The sequence below is a fragment of the Psittacula echo genome (assembly GCF_963264785.1).
Source record: "Psittacula echo genome assembly, chromosome: Z".
NCBI lineage: Eukaryota > Metazoa > Chordata > Aves > Psittaciformes > Psittacidae > Psittacula > Psittacula echo.
This window is the reverse complement of record NC_137742.1, coordinates 28,408,686-28,428,556: the sequence shown is the minus strand read 5'-3', so window position 1 is coordinate 28,428,556 and position 19,871 is coordinate 28,408,686. Positions and strand designations below refer to the sequence as shown.

At 40.7% G+C, this 19,871-nt stretch overlaps 1 protein-coding gene across 1 annotated transcript; it reads left to right on the top strand.

The window, feature by feature from the left end:
* Positions 1–29: 29 nt before the first annotated feature.
* Positions 30–9,080, top strand: UTP15 (UTP15 small subunit processome component). Its single transcript, XM_080637766.1, has 12 exons — positions 30–212; positions 724–816; positions 901–1,085; positions 1,725–1,903; positions 2,695–2,820; positions 3,324–3,459; positions 5,201–5,285; positions 6,585–6,734; positions 7,002–7,103; positions 7,306–7,439; positions 7,916–7,974; positions 8,476–9,080. The coding sequence occupies exons 1-12, from the start codon at positions 123–125 to the stop codon at positions 8,691–8,693; spliced, it is 1,557 nt and encodes a 518-aa protein (XP_080493892.1). The 5' UTR covers positions 30–122; the 3' UTR covers positions 8,694–9,080.
* The last annotated feature ends 10,791 nt before the right edge of the window (positions 9,081–19,871 follow it).

The following is a 19,871-nucleotide window of genomic DNA, read 5'->3' as shown; positions in this document are numbered from 1 at the left end:
ACGCACACGGTTGGGGTGGCTCGCTTGGTGACAGGCGTGGGGCGCGCCATCGCGGCCGCGCGGAGGGGGTAGCGTGGGTCTCACTCCCTTTGGAGGCGCGGTCTCTCCGCTCCCGGACAGCCATGGCCTTGTACAAACCGGTGGTGGTTCAGACCTGCCCCAGGCTCGGGGAGAGGATCACGCAGGACACGGTGTACTGGGAGGGGTACAAGGTAGGAGGCAGCCCTCGGAGGCGTTGGGACAGCGGTCCGGTCGTGTTCCGCTGCGGCTGACGCTAGGTGTGTGCCCGGCCTTGCTCGGCTTTTGGTTAGAAGCGGTTCCTTAATACCATATTAAAGCTAAGCTGCTTTCTACGCAGCGAGCCTGGCCTTTGCCCAAAATTGGCCCAGCAGGCTTATTTTTTGCCTTAAAATATATTTTTCTACTGCTTTCGTGCTATTAATAAAGTATTTTTAATCTTGTGTGAGTGAATAAGGTTATTTTTTTCCCCTCGGAATACGTAATTAGTGGGTTAGTTGTAATGCGCGAATTGAAAAAAAAAAAAAAAATACGTGAGCAGAAGTAACCTGAGAGAATAGAAACTCCATAGGGTTGTATTTAAAATTGATTTGGGTCTGAATGGAGTTTGGAGCTCTCTGTAGGAAGAAGAAGTTTTGTTTTGCTGTTTTGATTTTTGATGGTGTGCTTGTGTGTATTTAATGATCTTCATTGCAATTGCTTTAGGCACCTATTCAGATAAAGGAGTTTGGTGCAGTAAATAAAATTGACTTCTCACCGGTTCCTCCACGTAACTATGCTGTCACAGCTTCCTCAAGGGTAAGTGGCTTCTCTTAGGTTTTCACATTCTTCACTTTGAGTTGGTATCATATGAGCAAACTTAAAGTCTTCTTGTTGTACCAGATCCACATTTATGGTCGTTACTCTCACGAACCGATCAAAACGTTTTCTCGCTTCAAAGATGCTGCTTATTGTGGCACATACAGAGATGATGGCAATCTGCTTGTTGCTGGCAGTGATGAAGGTATCATTCGCCTCTTTGACATCAGTGGAAAAGCACCGCTGAGACAATTTGATGGTCATACTAAGTAAGACAATGTTGGGTTTTCCTTTATGTGCATAAGCTTGTTTGCTGTGTTTGCATATGTTTCTTTTGTATTTTGCTGTAAATCTGAATAATACTGGTCTATGTTGCTTGTTACTATTTCTTGTAGATATTACAGAAAAGTAGATTTTTGAATTGAATTAAAATTGGAGTAACTTTCAAATTCCAAATATGAATTTAGTACCTGGAAGAATAAATTTATTTTCTAATTTAGGTAGGTGTCTGTTAATATGTTGTGCAGATGCAGTCTTGTGACTCCCTGGCACTGATGAGCACACTTACCTTTTTTATAATTTTTTTGTAAAAGACAGTGATAGTACACAGACAGCTTAAGTAACAAATGCAGAACTTACAGCTTTTGAATGGACATCTAGTAGACCTATAAAACTTTTAAGGCCGATCATATCAATGCTTAAGTAAGCATCTGTCAGCATGACTCTTTTCTGGCTGGAAATATAAAAACTAAAGTGTAACTAACCTCTAAAGTGAGGCTTTGTAACTTCCAACAGTGAGGACTTTGCATGTTTAAGTTAGAATACACAAATAATCTCTTCAGACAGACTGACTCTTCTGGAAACAAGTATATATTTTAACTTTGGATGTTGTGGACTTTGGTTTCTAGACCTGTTCATGTAGCAGGTTTCCTGTCTGATAAATACCGAGTATTCTCTGGTGGTGATGACTATTCATCAAAGCTGTGGGATATTCCAAGTGGTACAGAAATAGTCTCATACAGAGAACATACTGACTACGTGAGATGCGGCTGTGCAAGTAAAGTGAATGCAGACGTCTTTGTAACAGGTTTGATTTTATATTTTCAATATGCTTCTTTTGTACTGAATTGAAGAAAAATGCAGAAATAGTTTTTGATACAGTAGGATTTTGCTTACTATATTTTAAACATGGATGATCTGGCTTCCTGCTTGGTGCCTCCTTTGCTGTTACCTTTTTGCTTGCTTTTTAAGCTTGACACTGATGTTCATAGAGAAACTCATAATTTCCCTAATTTTTAACATACCTTTGCTTTAGCCTGTTAGGGTTAACAGAGCAGTTCTGAGTGGCCTTTGAAAGTTTTTAGAAAATTCTGTGAATATATACTTTAGTTGCAGTTGACTGAAGGTTTCCAGAGGAGGACACTAGTTCCGTTGTAGTTCATACAGACCAAAACTCACAGACTCAAAAATGAAAGATCACAGGAGTTATTTGAAACCACTTGCTTGCAGTAGCTTTCTGTTAATGTCTGGTAAAGTCCTAGAAAAAAAGTGATATTCCTTACTTCAGGAGGCACACGAGACTGAGTTTCATCAGGTTGCCTAAATTTATTGTTACAAATACACTTGATTAATGGAAGGGAAATAAAATTAAGACTTAAATTACTTTTAAGGCCTGATGTATTGTTGGGGCTAGAATTAGAAGACTTATGTTGTCTGAAGGCTGTAAATTAACCAAGATAAACCAAAAGGTGTTCTAAGTGCATGTTTTAAAACTGTTCCTGTTTGGCAGAAGCCCCTTTAGATTGTAGCACATGGTTGTTATAGTTCATGAAGTAATTGAAATGATGAAACTGAAGCTAATTATGGTGGTGTTTGCAGGTTCCTATGATCACACTGTGAAGCTGTTTGATGCCCGAACAAAAAGTAGTATCATAACAATAGAACATGGTCAGCCTGTGGAGAGTGTGCTTCTGTTCCCTTCTGGTGGGCTTCTAGTATCTGCAGGTACTTCAGCAAAATCAGATTTCTTTTTTGTGTCCCTAATGTACTTGAGCTGCTTCCTTCTAGTATTTTCGTTTAGTAGTGAGGTGGTAAGTGATGTAAGAGCTGGATTTCTCAAAAATCTTTAGGAATCCATTGATCTGGAGGGTGAAAGTAGGGGTCTTTTTGTCTCTGATTAGATATTCTTGTAGTTGACCCAAAAAAATCCACAAAAAACCCTGATGTTTTTAATGGCAAGATACAGACTTTAATTAACCTGGTGATAAAGTAAAGGAACTTTAGGTACGTTTGGTAAGAAGTATGTTGAATCATTCGGCTGTAGAATGGCCTGAAAAAGAGCAAGCTTGTAATGTGTCTTGTCCCAGGAGGTAGTCATCATGGGTGGGGGTGGTGAGTAGGTACAGAAAACAAGGTGTTACAAAGGAGACACTGTAACTGTGTGAAAACTCCAGAGAAGTGAAAATATGTATGTATGTCTAACTGTTTTGTGTGTTTCCTTCTCACAGGAGGTCGATATGTCAAAGTTTGGGATGTGCTAAAAGGTGGACAATTACTAGTATCACTTAAAAATCACCATAAAACTGTAACTTGTTTATGCCTGAACAGCTCTGGACAAAGGTTATTGTCAGGATCCTTGGACAGGTTAGTGTATTTTGTGGCAATCTAAATTCTTCAGGACCATCATGGTTTAAGCCCAGCCAGTAGCTCAGCACCACACAGCTGATGGCTCACTCCCTCCTTTTCCACCCCACCTCTGGGCAGGAAGGGGAGGAGAATTGATAGAATGTAAACCCAACTGGTTGAGATTAGAGCAGTCCAATAACTAAAGTGTAATACAAAACTACTACTAATAATAATAAGGGAAATAACAAGTGGAGAGAATATAAAACTAAAAAGGGAAGGGGAGAAAAACCAATAAACACAAGCACAATTGCTCACCACCCATCTATACCAAGCCCGACCAAGCAGTGATCTCGGCCTTCCGGGTGACTCCCTCCAGTTTATATACTGGGCATAATGTGCTGTGGTATGGAATACCCATTTGGCTAGTTTGGGTCAAGTGTCCTGTCTCTGCTTCCTCCCGGCTTCTTGTGCCCCTCCTCACTGGCAGAGCATGAAACTAAAAGTCCTTGATCAGAGTAAGCATTATTTAGCAACAACTAAAACATTGGTGTGTTACCAGCATTTTTCTCAGATTAAATCTGAAACCCAGCAGTGCACCAGCTAATAGGAAGGAGAAAAATAACGGTTAAAGCTAAACCCAGGACAAGGACTTTTTTTTATTTTAAAGTTGTTATTCATCAAGTGTGAATCTGTGCATGATTTTTTTGGCTTAAGCACTTTTTTAAGTATTATATAAAGATATAACCTAATTGAAAACGTCTGTTGGGGCCAAGGTACATATTGCAGTATACATTAACCTTTTCCTAATATTAACTTGAATGTCAGTTAAGGGTTGCATGTGCCATTTGGGAATCTGTATGTGGAACTTCTGAATAGCCATTCCTTTTTTTTAATCTCTAAACTGACTTTGCAGTCTCTATAAAGTACCTATTCTTAACTTTAATACAGTTTAAATAACTGAAAGGGTGTTAGTATTCATCTTTAAAGAGCCTGGGTTTTGTGTCTCTGTGGCATTGCTTCTTGTAGCCAAAGTGCATAGCTGAAATATCCTCGCTTTTTTGTTTGTTTGGGTTGAGTTGCTGGGGACTGGTGTTCAATCTGTTGTCTTTGAAACATTAGCAATAGGAAGTGGTCTGAAATGTCAGTGATCTGTTTTCTCCCTCCTTGCCGCCCTTCTGTACTTCCTAGGCTTTCTCAGGCATTCTTGATTACAAAGCATAAGCCGAAGGATCCCACTAGCTGTGCAGCTGTTTGTCATTCAGTACTCACAACACTAAAGTTCAAATTTGTTGTAAGAGAATATTTTGTTTTCTCATTTGTTAAGTATTTCCTATCTTCAGTCAAATCATTAAAGAGCAGCCATGTACAAGAATATCTATAGATTTACTTCCAGAAATTGTCAACAGATCTTACATTTAAAACCTAAGAACAAATTTCAAGAAATACTGTCTTAGTGTTTCCTGTTAAGCGTTGTTGAAGTCGGATAGTCACTGCATCTGTTTTAAATTTCTGCTCTTGCCCGATTTTCATCTTTTTTGGGTAAGGGTCATCCTTTCTTGACTTTTGTTTGTCTTTTAATGGAATCATTCTGTTGCAGGAGAGGTAATAACTAAGAAGCTCAGCGGTAATCTGAAGACTGCTTTGTATAAATACTCAGTTTCCTTAAATGATGTATAGAACTTGAGAGTGATGAAGTTCCTGTGAAGTGTCTGCAATAAGACATTACTAATGAGGTTTTAATCATTACTCTTCTGTATAGGCATGTGAAGATTTACAGTACTACTTCCTACAAAGTAGTCCACAGTTTCAGCTATGCAGCACCCATCCTCAGTCTTGCGCTGTCGGTAAGTACATTAGAAATTTTTCTAGGCAAGGTAATTACTGATACCTTTTACATCACTGAAGTAATTAATTTTTGCTGTTTCGCGTTTCAGAAGAATGGTCTGCGTGCAAAGTAGGATGGCTGTATATATTCCTCCTAAGTAAAAAAATGCATTACAAGGTTTTAAACATAATATACTCAGACATCAGATGCTACCTGATCAGATCTGCACAAAATTGTGTGTTTATCAAGGACAGCATACATCGTAGGGAAAGTTTCAGTCTTTTAAGTCCTTTGACTTTAAGAAGATTGTGCTAATCTTTTGCCTTTCAAGAACCTTGTGTGGCACTGTTAAAAGAAAAAAGGTAGTTCATTTGTTGAGAAATATAGAATAGGGCGCACTTGTCTTAAAAGTTGTTGGCGTCAAGATTGGTTTGAGGAAGAAAAGAGGAGAGGGTATGAGGTATACGCATAAACAAACTTCTTTGCCAATGCATGTGTCTTAGTGTCTTGGAAACAAAAAACACGCTCTCATTTCTCTGGAACATTTCAGTTCCAATGGGTAAGTGACCTGCTGGTCAGATATTTGGAGGCTAGCACCGCTTTTTAAAACAATGGTGTCGTCACATGATTGCCCTCTTCTGTAGCCTCTGAAAGACATGTAAAAGTGACTGTGAGGGATCTTTTTTTTTAGCAGCAGTTGAGCATTCAGCTAATGTTTAATGTTTACATAGAATTACCTGTTAATAGTAACAGGTCAGATCTCACTTCTATGTGTGAAGTCAGTATTTTTCTTCAGTGTATCATTTAAAAATTATGACCTTTAGCATCAAATACATGAAATCTTTGTTATTTAGGTGAAATTTATACCAGTGACTGGTGTTTTGGTCAGTTCTCACCTATTTTTCAAAATCTTGCTGTTCCAAAATAGCTTTCTCATAGTTGGTGTTCATGTCTGCTGTATAGCATGTGATAGCTGAAGGCTATTCAGTACACCACTGAAGAAAACCAAAACCTGTCGTATATACTTACATAAGGATGTTAATGCATATTTGACCTTGCTTAATGAGTCCATCTAAGTATTTGTTAAAGGCTTATTATACAGATAATGTTGCTTACCATTATAGCCTTGAAGCTGTCCCTGTTTTGAGCAAGGTATTTAACCACATGGGACCTCATGGAGGTGGCTTCCAACTTCACTTACTCTATAATACTGTGATTAGAACTTTGTCATGAAACATAAAAATTTAAAAATCTGCATGGTAGAGGATGCATCATTAAACAAAACCATGTTTCTAACTCTCTGATTTCATCATTTTAGCCTGAAGATGAAACCATAGTTGTAGGCATGACCAATGGGGTGCTAAATATTAAGCACAGAAAACCTGAAGAAGGGAAAGAAAAGAATCAGAAGAAGAGGCAACCAGCATATAGAACCTATATGAGAGGAAAAACTTATATGCCAAAACAGGTACAGGGTGGTGAGAAAATGTGTACTGAAACAGTCCTCAAAGAAAATGTTTTGGTGGGGATTTTTTGGGTTAGTTGTGTTTGTTGGTTTTTGTTGGGTTTTGTTTGTCGGTTTGGTTTGGCTTGTTTTTTTTTTTTTTTTTATTTGGTGAGCTAAGTTGAAAGGGAGGAGAAGGGAAGATACAAAGCCATAAAAGCTTGTTCATGGTGGTACATCTAATCCGTTGTGTGATGATCTCTCATTCTGAACTCATTTTTTCAATTCTAGGAAGATTTCTCTGTCAGTAAACCTGTAAGACGTGCTTTGAGGAAATATGACAAGCTGCTGAAGAGCTTTGATTCTTCCAAAGCCCTTGATGCAGTACTGGAGGTATGGCATGGGGTTTTTTCCATTTGAATTGTGTGCTGTCATCTGACATGGATTTTTTCCATATGTTAAACTAATTTTATTTCAGTATCTCAGTAGAAAGGATTCAAACTTGTGTGGCTTCTGTTTTTCTTTTGCTGGTATCAACCCTTTTTTGGGTGTGAAGATGTTGCTTTGGTACTAAATTCTTCTTATATATGCCCAGCCATCCATCAGGCTTCATACTCCTGAGGTAACGGTTGCAGTCATGCAGGAACTACATCGTAGAGGAACCCTGAGGAGTGCGCTTGCAGGCCGAGACGAGAAGCAAATTAATCTCCTACTTACCTTTGTGGCAAGGTATTATTTTAACTCGAGTTCTTTTTGCCTGTTTGGAGACCTGTATTTCTTGACAGCTTTTGCAGCATAGTGTCGGCAGGTCACGAGTGAACATTGGTACACTTGAAATCTCACATGCCTTCTGCTTTCTGATACGAAGATCTGGGATAGTACTGAAAATGTTAGCACTAAACAATTTTGCTGATAGTGTGAGAGAATATATTTTCCTTCTGTGCCAAACGTTCCACCTTTAGTCTATTATTTTCTGTGCCTCAGTGAAACTTGTGTCTTCACATATCTGAGGCTTTTGCCAGTCCTCCAGCTCCCACTGCCTGCCTGAAAGGAAGGGTTTTTTGACTGGCTTCTCTGACTGTTTTGTGATGTCTTTTCATGAATCAGAGAGTGTCTCTATGCCTGTGTGAGAAACCAGTTTGTTGTTTGAAGAGAGAGTGCAGTTGGGAAAACCATTAAAATGGGGATATCTTCTAATTTTGCAGGCGTGTGATTGAGCCTAGATTTACTTCTATACTGGTGACTGTTGCAGATATGATCACTGGTAAGTACAGCACAGAAAAGATTCTTAAAGTTATATAGCTAGCTTGGAAATAAGGTAAAAAGTGTTGCATCTTTAAGAAACCAAACTTTTATGACTTTGTTTATAAGTATGATCCAAAAAGGGGTATTGGCAGATAACTTTGATATTTGGGTATTTGACAGATAACACTGTCAGTATTTGACTTGCGCTGGCTGCAGGAATCTCCTCGTGATCTCTTAAGTATCTTTGATATCTCATATTTCTACAGTTACATAGTTCAGGTGAATTCCACTTCTCCAGTGAGGTAAAAATAGTATTTGAGGTCATAAAACTTTCTGTTAGTATGACTTACTGTAAGTACGTGCCAATAATTAACACTGTTTTCAGAACACTGTTGAACTTCTCTTATTTGTCCACAATGTTGGACTTCTGTGAGGCTCTGTAAATGCATCTCTAACTAGCTGATACAATTTTCATGTTTCCATAGATACGTGAATTCTTAAGTGATTTTTTTCTTTACAGACATTTATCAGCCTGTGCTTGGGCAGTCAGCAGTCGTTGATAGACAGTTTTTGAGACTTCAAGAAGCCATAGGAAAAGAGATTGACTATCAAGGGGAACTACTAGAAGTTTTGGGAATGATGGATACACTGTTTGCTAGTTTTGCTGAGAAAAAAGTTACTTGTCTAGAAGAGAAAAGAAGTAATAGTCCTACAGAGATCATTGAAACAGATGAATGACTGACAACTGTCATGACAAATTTTAACAAAAATAATGTGGACTTGGAAATACATGAGCTGTTCTCCTGATAACTTTTTATAATAGTGACTTTATAAAAAAGCCCCTCTATGTTGAAGTTCTGTCTTCCAGATTGTGTTTCTTAATAGGCTTTATTACTGAAGACAGAAAGGAGAATGTTTTCAGGATTTTCCTTGCAGTATTTTCCAAACAATTGAATTTTAAAGTTTTATTCCAAAGTTCTGTAACTTTGAAAGAGTGTTTTCTGCATCCAGTACTAAGTCGTTATTTGACTTACAGAAATAGTCAACAATTTTCATTTTTGATTTACTGGACAATAATGAGATTTGTTTAATTCCAATGTGCCATTGTCCTTATTTAAGGTTAATATCCCATATCACATACGTGGACATAGGAATAAAACCACATATGCATTTGATAAAACTTGACTTTGTTGTGTTTTCTCCACTGCTTTGTCTCTATTTCCGACTTCAGTGAATTCATAGAAAACAGCAAAATGACTCAAGAAAATGAGTGCAATTGTTAGTTTTATTAGTTTAATTTTTTTAAGTAGTGCATATGCATTTGTGTTATAATTCTCTAGAAAGTAGGTAATTCTTGTTTCTAAAGGGAAATAATTCACATTAATTTAATGTAGTAAGTAAACTGCACACCAGTGAGACAGTGTCAAATGCTTTGCACAAGTCCAGGTAGATGACATCAGCTGCTCTATCCCTGTCTGTCAGTTCCATAGCCCCATCATAGAAGGCCACCAAATTGGTCAGGCAGGATTTCCCCTTAGTGAAGCCGTGCTGGCTGTCACCAACCACCTCCTTGTTTTTCATGTGCCTTAGCATGCCTTCCAGGAGGATCTGCTCCAAGATTTTGCCAGGCACAGAGGTGAGAGTGGCTGGTCTGTAATTCCCTGGGTCATCCATTTTCCCCTTGAAAATGGGGGTTATATTTCCCTTTTTCCAGTTGTCGGGAACTTCACCTGACTGCCATGATTTTTCAAATGTGATGGGCAGTGGCTTAGCAACTTCATTCAGGAGCTCCTTCAGGACCCACAGATGGATTGTCCATAGGACCTGATTCCTATGGGCTTGTGCACATTCAGCTTCTTAAGATGGCCTCGAACCAGATCCTCTCCTACAGTGGGCCCAAGGTCTTCATTCTCCCAGTCCCTGCGTCTGCCTTCCAAGACTTGGATGGTGTGATCTGAGCATTTACCAGTGAAGACCGAGGCAAAGAAGTTATTAAGAACCTCAGCCTTCTCCAAATCCAGGGTAGCCAGTTCTCCTGATAGCCTCTGGAGAGGGCCCACGTTGTCCCTAGTCTGTCTTTTATTTGCAGTGTACCTATAGAATCCCTTCCTGTTATCCTTAACATCCCTAGCCAAGTTTAATTCTAACGGTCTTAGCTTTCCTAACCTGGTCCCTAGCTTCCCAGACAACATGCCTGTATTCTTCCCAGGCCGCCTGTCCTTGCTTCCACCTTTTATAAGCCTGTTTTTTCCCTCTTAAGTTTCCCCAGCAGCTCCTTATCCATCCAAGGAGGTCTCCTGGCCCTCCTGCTGCACTTCTTCTAGTTGGGATGCAACACTCCTGAGCTTGTATCAGGTGATCCTTGAATAACAACCAAGAGTCTTGGGCACCCCGGCCCTCTAGGGCTATATCCCATGGAACCTTACTAAGCAGGTTCCTGAAGAGGCCAAGGTCTGCTCTCTTGAAGTCCAGGGCAGTGAGCTTGCTGCACGCTCTTCTCACTGTCCTGAGGATCTCAAACTCGACCATCTCGTGATTGCTGCATCCAAGGCTGCCCTGGAGCATCACATTTCTAACCAGCCCTTCCCTGTTGGTGAGCACGAGGTCAAGCACGGCACCTCTCCTTGTCGGCTCCTCTATTACTTGCAGAAGGAAGTTGTCTTCCACACAATCAAGGAACCTCCTGGACTGCTTGTGCCGGGCCGTACCATGTGGAGATATGGTTAGCAAGCAGAGGTCATGTTCCCATGTCTGAGCTTAATTAAGCACAGATTCTGTGAAAGTGAGAAAAAACACCAGTTGTGTACAGTTGCCAGCAGTGGAAAAACCCTGGAAGTTAACCAATAGAGATAGAAGACCAGCTGGCCTACCTTGTAGCTAAAAATTGTCTGTGAACTAGGAATGGAGACCTTGAGGGGAGGATGTGTATATGAGCAGGGGAAATCACCGAGATGCACCTGGAATGTACCCAATACTGTGTGTACCAAGCAATCACTACGGGAAGCTGTGTGTACGTGGCAGTTTGACACTATATATACCCATTATTTGAGCACAATAAACGGGTCACTTTTATCAATCATATTGATTGTGCTGGTGTTCCCTCCGTGCGCGACGACAGTACCATCCTTCCAACAGATAGCAGGGTGGCTGAAGTCCCCCATGAGGACAAGGGCCTGTGAGCTTGAGGCTGTTCCTATCTGTCTTTAGAGTACTTCATCCACAGATTCCTCTTGATCAGGTGGTCTGTAACATATCCCCACAGTAATGTCCCCCATCGCTGTTCTTCCTTTAACCCTGACCCACAAACTCTCTGTTGACTGCTCACCTGTCCCCAGACACAGTTCCATACTCTCCAGCCTATCCCTAACATAAATAGCAACTTCTCCTCCCTGTCTGCCTGACCCGTCTTCCATTACCGATGGAATTTTGGAATCGAGACAACATAAATCACTTCATGTGCTTGCAACAGTAAGTGGAAACATCACACACCAAAAATGCGAAGTTTTGATGCAGAATAGGTTTATCAATGCTTTCTAATCATTTAATCTTCTGCCAAGGATTTCTGCTTTAGGTTTGAAATCTCATGAGTTGACTAGATGTGAAAAAGTGGCCTGTGTTAGAAAAATTTTGGGCACATTAAAGCAGGCTTGAGACATCCCTTACTTAAACCAAGGGAACAAACAAATAAAACATACCCCTTTATAAATTCAAAAGAAATTTTCTGACCCTGTCGAGATGGAGCAATGTCCTTATACTGCAGAAGTCCTCCTGGATGGTGAACTTGGCATTACTGTTGCCAGCAATTTTACATTGTTAGTCTTCAGACTTTCAGGTTTCTGAATTTAAATGCGAGCAAAAACGGTTTGTAATGACTATAACAATGCTTGTCCAACATAGGCATATCTTGCCAAATATTTGATTTTCATTTGCATGTGTACTTGACCTCTGAGTTTGTGTGAAGGTTACGGTTACAATACTGAAATGAAACGTTTTCAGGTTCTGGATAACCACAGTCTTACCTTTCACTGTTGTTCCATGGTTGGAACCTGTAATCTTAACTACTGAAATACTGCAGAACACACAAGTCAGAAGTTTTTTTGAAAAACATTTTATTTTATAGGATACTGCAGTTTATGATTTAAAATACAAGTTTTGTAGCTACAGAGCAGATTTTCAGTGAAGATCATTTTCCACTTGAAAACCAGGCAAAACTAAAGAAACACCCTGAGGCCCCCACACCTCCCTACTTTGCAATACTTGTTTATTCACAATCCCCTTTAAAAGAAGAAGGAAAAGGCATATAGGAAATGTCAAAACACTGTGTTGTAAAAAGATGTGAGTGTAAATTGTGATTTTTATCCTTATCTACATAGCTATTTGTAGCTACAATGATATATTTTGATGGAAGATGGCTTAAAGTGTCTTGTCTTTTTTTTTTTTTCATGTCTTCAATGAGAGTTACTTTGCTTTCTGGAGCTTATTGTACCCTGACTTCTTACACCACCTTTGGTCTTGAGGCAAGGATTATTTCATCAGTTTTCTCACTTTAGTAAGCATTTATTAAGACCGTAATTTCAGAAGGTCACTTGGAGAAGTTTCTTCAAACTGTGTCACTTGGGGGCAAGGGAGGGGAGAAAAAGAGAGAAGTAGCAGTAACTAAGTACTAAGTCATTAGTAGTAATATTAGTAAGCTCAAGAAACTACCTCACTGTCTCCTTGCCTTTGATGCTTTCCATTTTTGTAACATTACTTTTTGCATGTGTGTGTTGAAAGATAAGCATTCATTTAAACATTCCAATTCTTATTAATTAAGGCAGTGGTTGGCAGGTCACAGGTTCATTGCTTTATGCAGGTTTTAACAGCCAATGTATTCAAGCAGAAATTGTTCTGCACATCATGCAAAATTAAATAAACATTAGTCAGTGACATACAAGTCCTGGGCAACAGTCATTGATGCCAAGATGTTCTGTGCAATCTGAAGACAGCCTCTGGAATGTCTGTATTTTTAGTTTTCCTTTGATACTCAAATGTGGTCTAGCAAAACTCACTTGTATCGCATGCATGGTTGCAACACATACAAAAACTCACCTAAATCCTTGTTTGCATGCTGGACACGCAAGAAGTGGTTTCCTCTGGAATTGAGTTCTAAGTATTTTAGAATAACAGTAAACAGTGTTGGAAATCATACAAATTAAATGACAATTCTTAACTAGTTACTGAAATAACTCTTCCAATTAGGAAATTTTGGAATTTAAATCCTGAGTGTCTACAGCTGCTGCAGATGCACTTACGCTTGTTATGTATATATATATATATGTTATATATATATGCAGTTGAATATCTTACTATATTTAGTTGTAAGTGAATATAATAACTGAAGTAAAGCAATCCTTAGTGTGTTTCCAGTAAAGTATGCTTGGGCTGGATGTAGAGGAAAGGTGCTGTAAGATGGTTGCAAGCTACCCCTAACCAGGCTGCATCCCATCAACCTGCACCTCTTATTTTATTTCCTTACAAATTTAGCTTTCCAAAGTCCTGATCACACCTAGCCAGTGGATGTATTACGTTTTTAGCCTCAGAGCAGTGGACTGGTTCTGATAAGCACAGCACAGAAAGTCCTGCTTCCTTGTACTCCATGCAGATGTTTGTGTGATAAGCCACCCAAGACAAACCAATGAAAAGGTTCAAGTTTTAGAGATGGCCACACACCATGTAAAGCCATGAAACTCTTGCTGAAACACAAAGGGTGGTGATGGGGTTTAACTGGCTTTTTTCCCTCCTTTAGGGAGGTACCTTCATGACCTATGCTCTGTTTCAGAAGTCTAATATACTTCCTTTTTAAAAAGGCTGCTGAAGCTGTCATGCATTTAGGTGTGTGAAGGTAAGTGAATTAGATGGGTTTAGTTGCATTAAGGACATCTGATAATACGAAAATAACTGAGAAGTGTGGTTTTTTGGTTTTTTTTTTAATCATGAAATGTGACACATTGTGATCTTGTGCTCTTAACTAGGACCTTCCAATGTATTTTACCAGCTTAGCTACAGCTTTTCTGTGAAATATGCAACTTATAGGGCTTTGAATATCAGCTATGGAAAAGGTCGGTCTGAATCGTGTTGGCTGTTTTCTGTGTACAATTTTTTTTAAAGTATCAACACATATTATTGAAGATAATTTGTTTACTATTCTCATTTTCAGTTTAAAAGTCAGGACCTGCAAGTATCCTTGTGGGTATGAGAAAAGAGTACTGAGTGGAAAAGAGATACGACAATAGATCACTCTTGTCATCTCAGCATGAGATGGACTAAGATAACATTGGGACTAGGAGAACATTTTTTTACTACTGGTTTAGTCAATTTTAAGCTGGTAGCATTGCTCAGTAAATTGATACTTGGACCCTACTTAAGCTCTAGTTCTAGACTGAACAGATCCATCTCTCATATGTTTTCTCTTCCTTTTATTACCAATAAAGAGAATAAACTCATCTGTTTCTCAGTATTGGGGAAACAGGGAATACACACCTTCATAGTGTTCCAGCTGAGCTTCACAGTAAGACACTAATTTTTTCACGATTGCTTAGAGCACTAGGGTAAACTTTTTCATCTCCACAGCAATGTGCTATGCTGTACAAATAAAGTATGCTGTCCACCTACAGTAACCAGGACATGAACTAATTGCAGCAGAGGGAGCTTGGTAACCCTCTCCCCGTTCCCCAATCTGGTAATAAACACCACTTCTTCGTGCTCTGATGTCCTTACTAGTGAAACTGGTTGTCAGAATAGGCTTAGGGAGTCAGCATTATGAGATGATTTTAAGAACAGCCTAAGCTGCGTATGTGCAGCAGCTGAAAAGCCAACACACGGTGTAGTCTGTCGGGATCAGAGCACTACGCCGCATGAAACACGCCTGGAGTGACTGGGCAGCAGTGTAACCCGCTGCCCCTTGCATGGGCATGGCACCGCTGGGTGCTGGAATGGAGCGGTAGCCCCGGAGGCTGTGCGGAAGCTCCTCGGTTCCGCCGCAGGGCTTGGGTCCCGTCGCGCTGCAGCCGGGAGAGGGCAGCGCTCCACTCCGAAAGGAGCCGTGAGCCGGTGCTCCCCCTCCCGGGGCCGGAGCGCCGCCGGGGCAGCGCAAAGCTCCCAGCGGAGGTCCTGCCTTCTTCCCACATTCCCCGGCCTCGTCGGGCAAGCGTCGCTGCCGGTGCGGAGGGCTGCCACCCGCGGCTGCCTCAGTCTCCGCTGCGGTCGGGCTGCCCTCGGAGCTGCTCCGCGGGAGCCAGCACCGGGCTCCCACTTCGCAGGGCCATCACTGCGCCGCTTTGTCCCCTCGCCCCGCGACTGCCGGGGCCCAGGGGCGGTGCATCCGCGGGGCGGTGGCGCCCCGCCGGGTTCCCTCCCGCAGGCACGGCTCCGGCGGCGGCTCGGCAGCGCCGCCTGCTCCGCGGCAGCGCGGCGGAGGCACCGGGACGCTCTGCATAGGTAAGCCCTGTGGGCTATAGCCGGGACCCCGGACCGCAGCACCTGCTGCGCGGCAGCTCCCGACCCCGCGGGGCTGGTCCGGCCCGGGGGCAGCGGGTTGCCCTCTCCCTTCCGCAGGGAGCGACGTCCAGCCCCGGGTTGCTGCGACGACGGCGGCATTAACGTTGTTCTGCCGGCTGAGGCGCGGTTCAGGCACCGCGGTTCGCGATCGGGCTCCGCTGGTGTCCGGAGAAAACGTTTCCCGTGGGCTGTCAGTTGCCTTCTGAGTCCTCAAAGTTGAGAGACGGAGGACTTTTTTAACTTATTTTTTATATATGTATTTATATATATATATGTATATTCTTGTTTGTTCATTATTCTGCTGTTAAAGCCACTCGTTTTTTCAGTTCTCATCCCAAAATGGACACGGTATTTGATTTTAATAATGTTTCTTTTCCTTTTTCAGCTGGAGCAAAGCAAGTTTTTGACTTATTTGCCTTAACTTCTTTAGCAACCGAAAAATGTAAAGAAAATGACAACTTTTCCGACAGTAAAATTCTGAGAAACAACTTTCAGAGCAGTTCTTGATAGTGTTTTGTTGGGACAGTGGTGTGTGCAGCTTAGGATTGTGCCAGCTTTCAACCTGCACAGTGATTCTGTCTCCAAAAAAGTCTCCAAAATCCATCTTAGTTTTCATGGACTTACTCCTGCTTCTGTATTTGGTCCTGTACAAAAATTGTGTTAGTTATTCTCGTAAGTCATTATAAGGCACACGGATGTGATGGAAAGCCTAAACATGTAATACAAGTTTTATGTTTTGTAGAGGTAGTTTGCTGTCTCCACACTTTGTGGGAATGGATTTCAGGAGCCATTTGAATAAGGGAGATTTTCCGCATAGGAAAAATGAGCTCTATTCTGTGACCCCTTGTGTCCTGAAGAATTAACAGGACAAAATCTGGTGAAAAGATTTGAATACTTAAGTGTTTTTCTTTTTCCAAAAGGGTATTTCAATATCAAGTGCAACAAAGTAATAGTGTAGATGCATCTTAATAATAACCTACCAGGAAACTCATCTGGCCTTCTCAGTTGACTTGTGAATTAGACATTTCTGCCAACATTTTGTTACGTAATATCAGGGAGGAGTTTTCCTTTTCTCTATCTGAAACTGCTGCTGTTACTCAGGAGAAGTTCCCATTGTCTCCCCCGAGAATAGCTCCTTTGTGGGGCAGTTTCAGAAGGGTATGGTGTCTGATATGGTCTGACATTCTTTTGATCTGAATAACACATTGAAGGAGAATTTTCACCAGGATATAGGAAGGATAGCCTATGAGTAATACAGTGACTCAGAAGATCCAGTTCCAATTTTTGGCTTTGCCAGCCAAAACCCAGCTCTCTTCATGGACAAACATCAGTCAGTAGGCACCTGCACAGCTCAGTTTACCATTTATAGATGGGGGATATGGTAATCTCAGGCCGGGAACATACATTCTCTGTACCTTCTACAATTAAGTGTTTTAGGTTCTAAGGCACTTCCTAGAAGTGCAAGCAGAATTTGTATTACTATGTACGTCTTTGCCCAAGCATTGAAGCTAAGTTTCAGTCTTCGTTTGCACCAGGAGTTTCTGTACCTTCTGACTGGAGCACTCCTTTTTTCTCTTCTCTATTAGCTTGAATTACAAATGTATTAGTTACATCTGCAGCATCTTCTCACCCCCTGTCTCAGGAATGCTTTTAGGATTTTTCTCAATGTTGTCTGCTTCAAAATTAACAGAATTCTCAAAAATGTACAGATTTTCCTGCTGATTAGTTGAGCTGTGTGAGTTCTATCTTTCAGGCTTAGCATTATTAAGACAAGCAGGTACTGCTAAACTACAGTAATAATTAGAAGGGGGCTGTAAGGTGGAATGGTGCCCAAACTGGGGAGTCGTAAATTCTAAAAGCCATTAAAAAATGCATGATTTGAAAGCTACTATCTTGGTAAAAGCAGACATTAAAAGGAGTAAGAAAGGTGAGACAGGTGTCTGGCAATGGTACCAAACAGATTTTACTTTGTTTTAGTGACATTACATATACATTTGATTTTCTTTTTGTCTTTCAGTAGTGTGTAACCCATGTTTCACATCTCTAGGGTGTCCAAAATCTAGAGTCCTGTTTTATTTTTAGTTGAAATGAAAATGCTACATTAAGAATGTTAATACGGGAATGCATAAAGAGTATATTTTGCCAACTTCTGGAACAGACTTCTGTTTAAGAGGCATTTTTCTAGAGTTGTTTTTGCATTTTAAAATGATATTTTTAAAAGGCTAAAAACTGTGACTCTTTTTTGAGGCTCTTCAAATATTCTCCCTCTTAGGAGCACAAAATGGCTGTGGCTTTAACAAATTAAAGAAACACGACAGCCATGAATTGGGCGATGTTTTTTGGAGGAAGATGTAAGTTTCTTTTTGTCTCAAAATGTTGAAAAAAGAGCTATTGTAAAAGGTGTTTAGCTGCATTTCTTCTGTTCACTTGCTTCAGGAGCAACTAATGTATAGTGAAGTAATCAACACTAGTGCAAGCCTCTTCATTATAAATTTAATAGGCAAGGGTTTATTTTACCTGTCACTTTGAATACTGTTAGAAGGCAGTAAATGAATGTGCTTGCAAAGCTGCTAGCATTGCTGAGGGTTTTGGTTTGTCCCCTCCCTATCCCCCATGCTCTAGATGTTCAGGAGAGCCACATGTAAAAATGAAAGATCAGAAACGTTGACCGCAACAGGTTAAAATTCTGACTTGGGGAACCTAGTATTTACTACAGGTGTATTTTCAGCTTGCTATATTTTTCTTTTCATTTAATTCTTCCAAGGTCTCTTAATCCTGTCCAGAGCAAGGATCTGCGCGTAAAAGAACGTTCCGTACCATGTTCAGCCTGATCCCTCTGTAGTGCAGTTCCTGGTGCTTGGGAAGCTGTGAGTGAGCTTTAGGTGTACATATGTAATGTAACTCAGATGGAATCTCGTTTCGAAAATACTGTTTGGTTCAGTTGCCATGCTTGTTGAGAGGAAGCAGTGGGATGAACATTGTTAATGGAAACTGGCTGGTCTGTGAGCACCACACTGGAATCTCACTGGTTTTGAAAGGTATTAAGATCTGGGAAGTATAAAACCAGTATGTACGATAATTTGTATCCATCTTAAAGGCTGTCCTGTGGCTTGATGTAGCACCCACCTCCTACAGACTACAGCATGGTAAAAAAGTAACAGAACAGCGATAAGGGTGATTTGTAACTCAGTGATCCAGTGGATGAGAGTGCAGTGGAAGATCACTTAATATGCATGTGCTGCTAGGCTTTTACAATGCACTAGACATTTTGCTTAGACAAAGATACTAGATTTTGAAACATCACTAATGATGCTCTGGGGATTCCTGCCTACCTTCCAGTGGCCTCTGAGGGGATGCATCCTTGCTTTCATGTCACTGTAGCAGATCAGAAGTAAAGATTTAATGAGCTTCTCCTGATGATGATAATAAGACTGTAATTCTCAGTGTTTTATAGATACGAGTTTTAATGTAACCATCACCAAAAAGAAATATAATTAAAGAAACAAGAACTGAATTCCAAGGTGCCTGTGGAGCATCACTGGGGGCTTATTTACATAGCTTGACAGCTTTGACGTTCAGTCAGTTGCTTTACAGTGTATGAAGCAGCAGTTGTGGTCTGTGGCACAGAGATGTGGGATTGTGGTCTGAATGGAAAATAAAGGGATCAGGGTCCAAAGACCTCGTGTTTTGTTATCTTTGAACTGATACATGGAAGAGAAGTATGAAATATGTGTTTTATATCACTGCTCTTACTTTGCAGGCATTTGCAAGGCAGTGGTCTGATGCTGCTTAATGAGCCATGGAAGGTCTTTATGGCAGCAGCAGAGCCCTGAGTTCAGTGAAGTCGTACCAGTGGCTGCTGGGTCACAGAGCAGCATCAAAGTCCCTCTTCACCTTCTGTGTCTTTCTCCTACAGTTCTGTGCTTTATTTACAGGGAAGAGGAGAAAGGTTGCTGGAGGGTATGGAAGTGTCCTTCTGTGTTTAGGAAAATGCTGACGATACACAGTATCAGGTGTGAGGACAGCCAGATAGTAGTCACATTGTTGGTGAAGGGTCACCTTGTCAATCAGCAGAAATACCTTTCTGCTGAGATTTAGATAATGCTTTCCCTTATCTAATTTCTTTGCTGTGTGCAGAGTAAATAATTTGATAACTGACGTCTTTTCCATTAAAATGCACTTAGGTCATTACCTGATGTTTTTATTTTCCATTGGCTTGTTTCTCATTGTGGTCCCTCTAATGTGTTTGGGTAACTGGGAAAACCATGCAATAAAATGCTAAGATTTCTAATGTTGAAAGAAATTGGATATATCACGGCCCCGTAATTGACAACAAGTAAATAAAATATTGGGTGAGGAAGAGTGTTGGAGGGATTATTG